This window comes from Aristolochia californica, unplaced genomic scaffold, assembly GCF_029961685.1.
Source record: "Aristolochia californica isolate CCGP_79_NKW_82.1479 unplaced genomic scaffold, dmAriCali1.0.hap1 SCAF_11, whole genome shotgun sequence".
NCBI classification, from domain to species: Eukaryota; Viridiplantae; Streptophyta; class Magnoliopsida; order Piperales; family Aristolochiaceae; genus Aristolochia; species Aristolochia californica.
The window spans coordinates 29,293,919-29,305,807 of record NW_027181782.1 but is presented as its reverse complement, the minus strand read 5'-3'; the positions used below and the strand labels follow the sequence as shown (position 1 = coordinate 29,305,807).

The window sequence follows — 11,889 nt, the reverse complement described above, 5'->3', positions numbered from 1 at the left end:
GAGAACGGAAGACTAGCGACAGCAACCCAATGATCTTTCGAAGCTAAAGGAACTTCATAATGGCTCGGAAGAATCAGCCGAGAGCTCGGTGATAATCCGACTGGCTCAGAGGTCTTCGCCGGCGTAAATTTTTTTTTTCTTCTTCTTCGGCAACGGCGCCGACAGAGCTTCTCCTTCTCCAGCGACGGCGACGGAGCTGAGCTCCTATCCTCCTTCTTCAGCGTCGGCACGAATAGACTTCTCCTTCTTCGGCAAGGCGTAGAGTTATCCTTTGGCTACGAAAAATAGAGACGCAAAAACCGCAAAAAAAATAAAAAATAAATAAATAAATAAAACAAAAAAGATAGACAAACATGATAAACCAAAACTCTGATACCAATTGAGACGAACCACATCAACCTGGGACGAAACCGAATACCAAATCTGGTCATCGTCCCCAAGACCTTTCAAGTTTGGATGGAAACCGCGACCCGTTGCTTAGCAAAACAAGAACCTTGGTATAGTGAAGACGCCACGGGGATGGACAATCCATTTGATAAGTCGATATTAGATGCCACAAGGAAATCCTTGATAAGTTCAAAAAGTTCTTTTAAGAACTCAAGAAGAATAACTCTCAATTTTAATAATGATCAAAGGTTTTTTCGAATCCTTGTACAAGCCCTCTATTTATAATGGAGGACGTAGTAGAATCTAGGTAGAATAAATCCCTTCCCTAATTACATTCAATTAAAAAAAAACTAATTACGACAACTTGATGTAAATAGAATCCTAATATAATGCAAACGAGATCTTCCAAGATATGTTGCCAAATCGTGGATATTCTTGTGTATCCCACAAGATCTTATACCTGCCTGCCCTTCTAGGATAGATTGCCAACTCGTGGCTATCCTTGTGGGTCCCACAAAATCTCATGGTGGGTCCCACCAGCTTATGCCTCCATGGTCGGTCCCACATTGGTGTAGAGTAAATCTTGCCCATGTCTTCATGGTGGGTCTAACTAGCTTGTGCCTCCATGGTGGGTCCCACAATATAATAGAGTAAAGTCAACCTATGTTGGTGGGTCCCACTAGCTTGTGACTCCATAGTGGGTCCCATAATATAACAGCGTAAAACCAACCTTTGTTAGCATCAATATCCACTTTTAATACCAAAAGTTTTTGTACCTAGGGTTCATGTCCTTTTTTCTTTCTCTGTTTGCTTGGGAATTCACATCTTGTCACTTGAGTTCGAATCCTTCCTTCTTTAGATGCTTCTTTTAGTCACTAGAAATCCTATTACCACACCATTTGTAATCCTTAAATTTTCTGTAAGTAGGGGACTCCCTTTGTTCTTTTCTTCATTAGGATCGGTTCAAATTCACTTTTTTCAAAATTTTCGGAAACCTTTCTTCTATGAAAAACCTCACCCAAGGATTAGTGTAAAATTTAAGTATTTGTTTTCATCAAAATTTAGGTGATCGAAAATGTCTCAAACCTCTTCCTTTATATAGGTATCCTAAATTAAACTACTCAAAATAAAAATCGATATCCACGTCACCTTTATTGGGCCTTTTTAAAGAATGGGAAGAATTTTGTAGTAATAGTATTAAAAAGTTGAGTTAACAGGTCAAGATATTTTTTATACAATCTTACATACTATATGAAAGTAACAAAACATTTCAAGGAATAAATATTGATAACAATTGAAATAGTTCTTTGAAACTAAAAGAACTAATGTTACATAGCAGATGAAATAGGCACTAAGGCCAAAGTTTGAGCCCCTAATACTTTGTGCCCTACTAGCTCAACCTTATTGGAAAACTTGAAAATTTTCTATTCACAAGTCAGTCGAAGCAGCCCAATGATTTTTGGACTGGTCCTAAATGGCTCGCTGAGTGAATGAGAGAGAGTGAGTGAGAGAGAGAGAGAGAGAGAGAGATTACCTTCTTAATAAACTGCCAAAAGTATTATCTAAATTTTCTTTGATATTATTCTCCAAATAAACAAGATCATAAGAGCCTTCCAATATGAACTGGCACAAGATTAACCAATCAAAGCTTTAGACAAAAAAGGCAAAAAAATTGAAAATATAAAATATTTTAAACTAAACATTGCTTATTACATCTCTGCCAAAGGTTTCAACAAGACTAATTAGTAGATAAAAAAAATGTAACATGCTCCAATTAAATTGAAGCAGCAATGGGCACGTCTGGGCTGGATAGCTGATCACCAAGGTTGAATTGGTGAAACGATTGAAAATGAGGAAGCTGGTCCAACTTCAACCAAATTATCTTTTAACAAGAAAATATAGAACCTCGGTTCAACAAATCTCTACTCCCTTGTGCTTGTCTTTGATTATGTTCTGACTTCACTTGACCAATCTGCTTCTCAGTTCTCTAAAGCATCTTGGATCCATTCACCCTTGTTTTAATTTACAACATATATCTTCTCCCAGTCTTTAATGCACTTTACTTGCAAATGGAAGCTAATTAACAATGTTAAGTACTTCACTTTCTCATATCTGAAGAGCAAATTGTTAACTGCAACTTCTCTCATGGAGTAAATTGGAGCAACTTCCATTTCGGAAGTTATGACCCAAGTTATGACCCACGTCTATCAGGAGTTATAACTCCCTCCCATCAGCAATTACAGGAAGCCAATAAGCTTGATGGAAGCTTGACTTATAAATAAATTGTTTGGTCCACAATCTCGTTCATGGACTCACCCTTTCAGTTTACACCATCACTGAGAGTGATCAGAGAGCAGAAGCGCCAAACAGAAACAGATAAAGGCGGTGATTTCTACGGACTCTGATCTTATGGAGGGAGGTAAGATTTCAGGTGTCAATTTACATTTTTATTCAATGAATTTCATGCGGATAAATAGAAATTCATGTTAGCTTACACAAATACCCAAGTGTTTATTCAATGAATTTCATGTGGATAAATAGAAATTCTTGTTAGCTTACACAAATACCCAAAGTGAACCTTCCTGTAACGAGCATGGAAGCTTACAATTACCAAACCAAACGACATTATCTACTGAAAAGGTGACAATAGTAAAATGTGAGTAGTCAGAAAAAGGAGGGGGCCAATGATCGACAACAATGGACAAAGTTCCTTAATCGTTCACGATAATCAGTCTTTTAAAGGGCTAAACCAGCTCATCCCAACTGTTGCAAAGGAAGAATGTCGAGCTGTTAATAGAGAAAAAACTGCAAAGTTGGCCAGCCAAACACTGCTCCAAGTTCTTCATGTGCAACTGCTATAGAGCTCAATTTTTATATCCACTTGCATGCAGATTGCCACCTTCTGTCCAGAGCTTACATACCAACCCAGGAATCATTCCAGAAAACGGCGTTGCCGTTAAAACCAATTATTTGTGAGCAAAACCAATCACAAGGCCTCTTATTGCTGTCTCTTGGGCTACCTTTGCTGAGTAGAATACTAGTTTTTTCTTCATCAGCATGTGAAGTTTACGTGGGAGCTCTGTACTCTTTATACTCGGTAGTCTGTATCTCGTGGGCTCGCCACCATGCAAAACGGTTGGAGCTGGTTCGTCTTCGTCTGCTCTATCAGACTCTTACGACCAATTTTATAGAAAATCTGGACATGTCTGCAAATCATAATTTCTGAGATCTGGATTGTTAAGGAGAAGGATGGTCCGGTTTTCAAACTGAGGAATTCGTCTTGTTTGTACTTTTGCAAGACTGGAAATGGAAATCTATGATTGGCAACACTGAATTGTAATAAGAAAAAAAATATAGTGGCAGCTAAGAAATTGGAACGCAGTATTGACAATCTCACGACTGTACAAGCTCTCCCTGTCTCCTTCTTTTTGGGGTAGGTGGTTTTTTTTCTTCTTTTACTTGTGTTTCTTTTTCTACTGTGTGAGAACATTCAACAACGAAACTCTTGTACCGATCAAGCTCCTGAAGAGACTTTCGCTTTCCCTCTCAAACCCGGCAACACAGTTCTCCAATGCTTCGAACCTTCTCAAAGCCGTCTTCTCCTCCCGTTTCATCAACCTTCTTACTTCCTCCCCAGACGCCTCTTCAAACTCTTTCAATCTCTCCTCCCGCTTCCTCCTCCTCAACCCCATGAACGACCTGGACGACCCTTGTGATCCCACCACGGCACCGAACACCGCCGCCGACACCCCCACTGTCACTAGGTTCACTTCCCTGAGAATTCCGGCCAGCTCCTTCTCCTCCTCCTCCTCAGCTGCTGCCACTGTAGCCTTTTTTGCTATCTCCCTCAGTACCGCCAGCAGCGGCAACACTTCCTTCTTGAGCCTCCGTCGACACATGACATATGCATCCAACCTCGACTCGCTCTCCCGCCGGCGACTCCGGATCGCCACCTGGGTAACCTGCATCTCCTCCCGGAGGGCAACCAGCGCCGATCGGAAGATCCCGAAGGCGTCGGCGAACCGGAGGAAGTGTTCGAGGAGGTTCTCGACCCAGTGGGTTCTCCGGCGGAGGGAGTCCCTTGACTGAGGAAGCTGAATGAAGTCGTCGAGGGACTGGTGCATGAGCTTGAGGCGGTTCAGACCGTTGCAAACCCAGTCAGAAGTTGAACGCTCGGGGGCAAAGAGCCAGGACTTGAGACCGTCGATCTGATCCTTCAGCTGGGCGATAACTGGGTGGAAGCGATTGGGAAGACTGGTAGAGCGGACATGGAGGGATTTCTCCGGAGCCGGTGGGGTCGGTTTGGGGAGAGAAATCGAGCGACGAAAACTAGAGACCACCATTTTTTTTCTTTTCTTTTCTTTCTTTCTTCGCTTATGGCTTCGTTTGTGAAATCGAGGAAGGGAACAGGAAGAGAAGATGGAGGTCGTGCGTGTTTATATAGGGCAACCGAGGAACAGAAAGAGGGCGCACGAGCGGGGCGCAATTGGCGAAGGGAGCTGGATCCGCGAATAACGACAGGGTGTCAGGTCGCCAGCATGTGGGCGCTCGCGGGCGCTCGAGGGAGCCCGGTTTTCCACCCTTCTTGGCGGAGAGGGAACACCAAGTGCGACTTCCAGCTGGCAAGTCTTCCGGGACCCAATATGGACAATCTCTCGTTTGAGGGGAAGCGCATCTCGGGACCCGTGCAGGGCGTCCGCGTATTCGGCTCTGGAACCGGCGGAAATCATGACCGCTGGTGGGACCGCCGATCAGGGCAGATAAGACCTCGTGGCCGGCTTACGTCATCACGTCATCGACATTTTAGACGAAAACAAATAATTCATCCAGTTCTTAGATGCTGAGAGAGAAGAAGAATAATAAACAAACAAAATGGGGTTGATGCAGGAGAGAGAGATCAGTCAAAAAGAACATGACAGATTGGAGGAGTTTGAAGCATCGTGAAGCACGCATTTCTATTGAATCGGATTCTTCGTGTCTCCAGCCTCCCTAATAAGTCTCTTCCTTCGTCATCAAATTGATTAGCAAATAAGTCCCTCCCAGTCAATTGGAGGACAGGCTACCAGGGACTTGAAACTGAATGCTGGCTCCCTTCACTGTCGAATGTTCCTCTAATCAATAAAATATGCATGCCATAAGACATAAGCGCTAAGAAAGGAAATAATAGGTAGGTGAATTAGGTTGGAGTATGTCTGAGAAGGAGGGAGAGAGAGAGAGAGTTGTAATGTTACAGGCCATGCCTCTACTTGTGCATGTGAGTGGATTCACGGCAGCCATATAGAAGCATTACCCATGGCTTGTGCCTCCTTTGTTGTGTGCCACCACCTTTGGCAACATTCTTATGTAGAGGAAGCATGGGTCACGCAAATGCTGTCACTCAATCCATCTCATTATCTTAATTGAACTCAAATTTGTTGAAGACTCAAAACCCTATATGATAAAGATAAAGATAAGGATTTTCAGCGATGGTAGACAGGTTTTGATTAATCGATCGGGAGCTCTGACACCACATAGAATAAGAAGAATGAATAATTTTCCGATGTTTTCCATTCATCCATACATGTATATTTATCTCTATCACTATCTACCTGTGCTTCGCTTGAATCAAACTTTTAAGCATATTTAAGCGTTTACTTTCTGACTATTTTGATGTAGGATCCAACTATAATCAATAGAGTTTCCTCTTCTGGTTATAATTTAATTATTGGAAGACATTGCATTAAGGGATGGGACTTGAGACCCAAACAAGAAGTGTCACGGAGGGAATAATCTGATGCTCTATTATGATTGATAATAGTAGACGAGTATCCAGCTTCAGTTTAATCAAAGTAACCTTATTCTGGTGTTCTTTGCTCTCTTCTACGGGAATCCCACATGGCCATTATTTGAAACTACTCCAAAGAAGAAGAAACAGGAATCAACAATGCTGGCTTTTGTTTAAATCTTTATATAATTGCACCCCTTCAAAAGCAAGTTCGTTTAGATTGGCTTTGCTATTCCCATGTTTAAAAAGATTTCCAGATTGGTTCTTGTCTAATGGGTAAAACAGTGAGGACCACACCCAGTTTCCTTTTTTCTTCTTCATTAATCCATATGGGACTATTACTTAACAAAGTGAAACTTATTCACCTTCTTCTTGTTTGCTTCATGGTATCGACAAATCTAACTAACAAAATTTGCGTCCCCTTGTCGGAGGATTACCTTAATCTTTGAGATTAGTGAGTTTGGGAAGGTATCTTGAGCATTTGTTCTTTCATTGACCTCAGGTATCCTTAGTCTATATAGCATGCCTCTTTTGATGAAAAGAAGCCAATAAGCCACACAGTAAAGCCTTGAAGGTATGGATACCTTTGCCAAACCAATTAATCAGTTGACAGTATTGCATATCTACAAGATTCTTTCTGGTTATTCTACCCTTGTTACTCCCAAGGTTCCTTACACACCAGCCTGTAACCGCGCCTCTAGCTTATTAGCTGGATGATTTGTATAGCTCAAGCAAATTATAATCAGAGTTAGATTTAGATCTGGATACTTTTAAATATTAATTAACAGCACTTTCTATGCACTAACCACGTCATTCTTATGAAGCCACCATTGTTACAGACTACTACTTGGACCCGTAACCACAGATTACAGAAATTACTGTTTCGTGAATTCTCTTAACAACCACTGCTGCGGAGAAGAAGAAGATGAAAGAGAAGACTTTCGTGTGTGAGTCGCAGAATAAACAAAGCAAACAAAAAAATATGAAGAGAATCGAGATGTCAGATAAATAAATAAGCTTTACTGTTCATGAATGGCGAAGAAACGTGCAGAGCTCTGAATGTATCATCTCCCACGCCTTTTTTTCTCTTTGATTCCATAAGTCTGACGCCCTTATTAGCAGTTGTGAATCAGATTCTTTCTGTCTGTAATCTGTATCACGCCCGTTTTTTGGGTCTCAAAGGCTAGCAGTTTTATGCCCTGCCCTCATGTCTGTCTGTCTAGATTATTGTTAAGCCAATGTTCCCTGTTTCGTCCAACCTCAACAATGGCCGCAGTAGGTTTGTCCATTGAAGCACACCAGACGGAATCATAACAGAAACAGACTGAGAAATGCATGTGTTCAGCTTGACAAATGAAGACGAGGGGAAGAACTTGAGCAATCGTCTCGTCGTCTGTTTAGATTCTTTGTCTGTTGTCGATATTTACTTCGTACCAGTTTTCCTCTATCAACTGATTGCGAACTATGGTCTGTGTTGTTGTCTGCATTTGATTAGTAAATTCCATTTATTTCAGGTCAGGTAGTTGATAGCTTCAGCACTGTCCTGTTCAACCTGATTCAACAAGTCTCTTAGGTCGACAATTATTATATTTTCTTGCGGAAGAATGAAGAATACCATCATCTTCTGGTTAGAACTCAACTGGAGGAAAACCACAGGCATTGAAAATTGGGACTCGGACAAGAAGCGACAGTGAGGTTGGAAAATTTGTTATAGCAGCATTTTTCTAGTGAGACCTTACTACCATGGATATAATTGAGTTTATTCAAAGGAACAAAGAATTATGCATGTGAGTACTAGAATAATTCCCCAACTCCACCAGTACATTTTATAGCTTATCTAACTTTAACATATGATGGAGCTCTTTCATATTAATTTTTATTTATTTAGAAACAAGAAAAACATATTTTTGATTGAACAAATACTGGTGGACTTACGACTTTTTATTGGATGATGATTAAATAGTTATTGAAGCTTTAAAGAGTTCAAATCCTTTGCGAAACCAACTCAATTGACAGGATTGAGAATCTACTAGACTTCATTGTTCTGCATTTCATCTCATAAGCTTCCTCACCACCTCAGTTGACATGGTTTAAAAACCAAAAACGGCTCTCTCAGACTGAGTTTTCCAAGAAGAAATCATTAGAAAACGATTTGGATTTGGATACTTACTTTACTTAATTAATATCACTACTTACGCATTAGTCATTGTTGAAAGATAAGGCCCAAGCCCACACAACCAAGGAAGGCCCACATATCTAAGAATATTATAAGATGGGTCACACGACCAAAGAATGCCCACAAGATGGGCCCAAACCCATAAGAAGTAGTTACTACCATGATTACCACAAGCTGACATCATTTTCACATAAGTTGGAAGATCAAGAAGGACTCACAAAAGCATCTTTATCTTATGGTCACATCCTAGAAGAGTTCTAGTTTGAGTTATGTTTTTCTTTTATCTATATTGAGTTATTTAATTATGCTAGAACTGATCTTTAAGTGTTAGAGTTAGGGTGTAATTGGGACAAAGGTAGTTTTATTGTAATTGGACTCTATTACATTCCTTTATTATAAATAGAAATTCATGTACTCTGATTATAAAAAGTTTTATGAAGTCAAAAGTATTTCTCTTTTCCATAAATTCAACATGGTATCAGAGTGGGTTCTATGAGTTGACTTGGTCAACCTACAGAGATAATGAGATCCTTTTCTCTAAACCCTAAACCCTAAGTCTAGGTTCGTAGTTATTTTTTTTCAGTCCCTACACTCGTAGATTATTTTGCGTTTTTTACCTCTAAATTGAGATTTTCATATTGAAAAATTGGTGGAAATATATTTGAGTTTAATTTCCAAGAAAAAATTATTTTTTCCAATTGGAGTTATCTACAGAGAGATATCGATATTTGAATAAGCAAATGTCAGATTGTAAAAAGGTTCGAGCAACAATAGAAAACTTCAGATTCTGAGGTATTTTATGTTATCAAGAAAGAGACTTTATTTGGAGAATTATATATAAAAAGAAAGATATGTTAGTATACTTTCTTACCTATTCAACCAATTCTCGGTATGATTTTTTTATAAGGAGATATTGATCTTAGAAGATTCAATGGTAATTCTGAAAAAAAAAGGAGAAACAATACTTAGTTCGGCCAGATGACAGAGACCGAAATCTATCAGATTATTTATCTTATTTTATTTATATTTTATGAATAGAAGTTATACTTCGTTGAAAGGTATTTAAGTTTAGTTTCATAAGGAGAAAGTTTCATGCCAATCTGATCTATATTTAAAGATATATTCGCATTGGAAGAATCAAAGGTCATGCTGGTCTTCTATTGTATTGAAAAATCCGAATTTATGCCCTTTGTTTTGCGTCACTATTTGAGTTGCTATATCAGGAAAATATCTCACTTCTCCATGGTTTAAGGACTTATTACTACATCTATGTTAGTTGGGCTTATTGCTGCATCTATGATATTTGGTTCAAGTTGGGATCACTGCCATTATCTCCTAGCTTGAGGGGGAGAAGTACAAGAAGTACAAGAAATAGATATTTTATTCCATATGTTGTAGATAAGTTTATGTGACCAAAATATTCAAGAAAGGGGGAGCACAAAAGATGAAGCTTATGCATCTAAGAAAAAATATTTATTTTGGATTATGATTATTTCATGGGTCCTTCTACAAGGTTTATTATTTTGGTTCGTGTTATATGTGTTAGAAGATGATCGTGTTACATTACAGTTGCTACTATTATGTCTCTTTGGATGAGACATTATTATTGAAGAAGAGGTGGCATCGGTATCTTTCCTCATACGATTATTTATTTGTCCCGTCAAAAATATAAAAAATGTCAACGATTGGGATTCCATGACGATGGAACTTAATACCCTGTCAAAAATATCAAATGTCAATGGTTGGGATTCCATGACGGAGGAACTTAATACCTCGTCAAAAATATCAAGTATCAATGGTTGGGATTCCATGACGAAGGAACTTAATACCCCGTAAAAAATATCAAATGTCAACTGTTGGGACACCATGACGAAGGAACTTATTATTACACCAATATTATACCCCCCTGAATTGCCTAGTTGGGTCTCATGGAAGAGAGCACCAGCGTGAGGGGGAGTGTTGGAAGATTGGAGGACTACAATTTTATACAAAAAAAAATTATACATCATTTGCAACAAGCTTGGAGTTCTTGATGTTCTCTCACCCCCAGCTTGAGGAGGAGTGTTGGAATATAGGGCCCAAACCCACACAACTAAGGAAGGCCCACATATCTAAGAGTATTATAAGATGGGCCACACGACCAAAGAATTCCCACAAGATGGGGTCAACCCCATAAGAAGTAGGTCCCACCATGGTTACCACGAGCTGGCATCATTATCACATAAGTTGGAAGATCAAGGACTCACAAAGACATCTTTATCTTATGGTCACGTCCTAGAAGAGTTATAGTTTGAGTTATGTTTGTCTTTTATCTATATTGAGTTATTTAATTATGCTAGGACTTGTCTTTAAGTGTTAGAGTTTGGGTGTAATTGGGACAAAGGTAGTTTTATTGTAATTGGACTCTACTACCTTGCTTTATTATAAATAGAGATTCATGTGCTCTGATTATAATAAGTTTTATGAAGTCAATGAAGTATTTCTCTTTTTCATAAATTCAACAGTCATGTTACTTACTTGAAATAAATGGTTACAAACATCTGTTGAGAGGCGTAAACCACAGATTGGATTACTTGATGTGAATTTTTAGAAAACAAAAATATTTGGAGAATTATGCTGCATTAGTTTAATCAACCCCTCGTGGGCTACTGGGATGTGGACTTTGTAGGGATGCTTCCATGGGAAAATAAATAAATAAAAAAATTATTTAGGTTTAACAATTTTAATTTCTATTTGAAAACAAATCATTTTTACCTTTTTTTTAAAAAAAATTATGCTCCCATAACAAATGATTGGAGCTCTCTCCAAGTATTTTTGTCTATTATGGAAGCAAAAGAAAATATTTAACAAGTAATTATATTAAAAAAATTATGCCCTAAATATGATACAAGCTCCCAAAACTTGTAGTAAAATGGAAATGAATATTATTTGCACTTTTTTTCTATGTTTTCCTAATGGCACAAATACAACTTATGAAGCGAAATATCCTCCATATGTATGCATCAAAACCCTTGAAGACGATGTATAAACAGATTAAAAATATATATTTTTTTAAAACAAATGAACAACTAGAAGAGAACGAGTTTTGAATGCCAATAATTTTTGAAAGCTATTACATGCATGGATTTTAACAAAGATGTTTTCCTTCTATCTTCTCGTTACAATTTACAATAAACAACTACAAAGGACTCTTAGAGAGAAAAGAAAAAAACTTGCAATTATAAGAAAAGAATTAAATAGGTTATCTTCAAATATTAGAAAATTGAATTTTATTTGTTCAATTGGTTCCAAAAAAGTCAATAATCATTTCTCCATGCCATATCTTATGTTGGAGTCCTTCATTAACATACTGTATATATTCACATACCCATACCAAAGAAAAAGATAATAATGACTTTTTAGCATGGGTGTTTCTAATTTTTGACTTCACGATACTTAGAGTAAGAGTTAATTTATTATAGAACCACAAAAAATGCTAATATACTCATGGTATTTAAATAAATAATGATATATTCTTATAAAATAATAAAAATTAGTTACTTAAAAAATGATGTGTAGTTAT

At 38.2% G+C, this 11,889-nt stretch overlaps 1 protein-coding gene across 1 annotated transcript; it reads right to left on the bottom strand.

Annotated features, from left to right (window-relative positions):
- Positions 1–3,860: 3,860 nt before the first annotated feature.
- On the bottom strand, positions 3,861–4,730 carry LOC137943740 (uncharacterized). Its single transcript, XM_068789178.1, has one exon. The coding sequence runs from the start codon at positions 4,728–4,730 to the stop codon at positions 3,861–3,863; it is 870 nt and encodes a 289-aa protein (XP_068645279.1).
- Between the last annotated feature and the right edge of the window lie 7,159 nt (positions 4,731–11,889).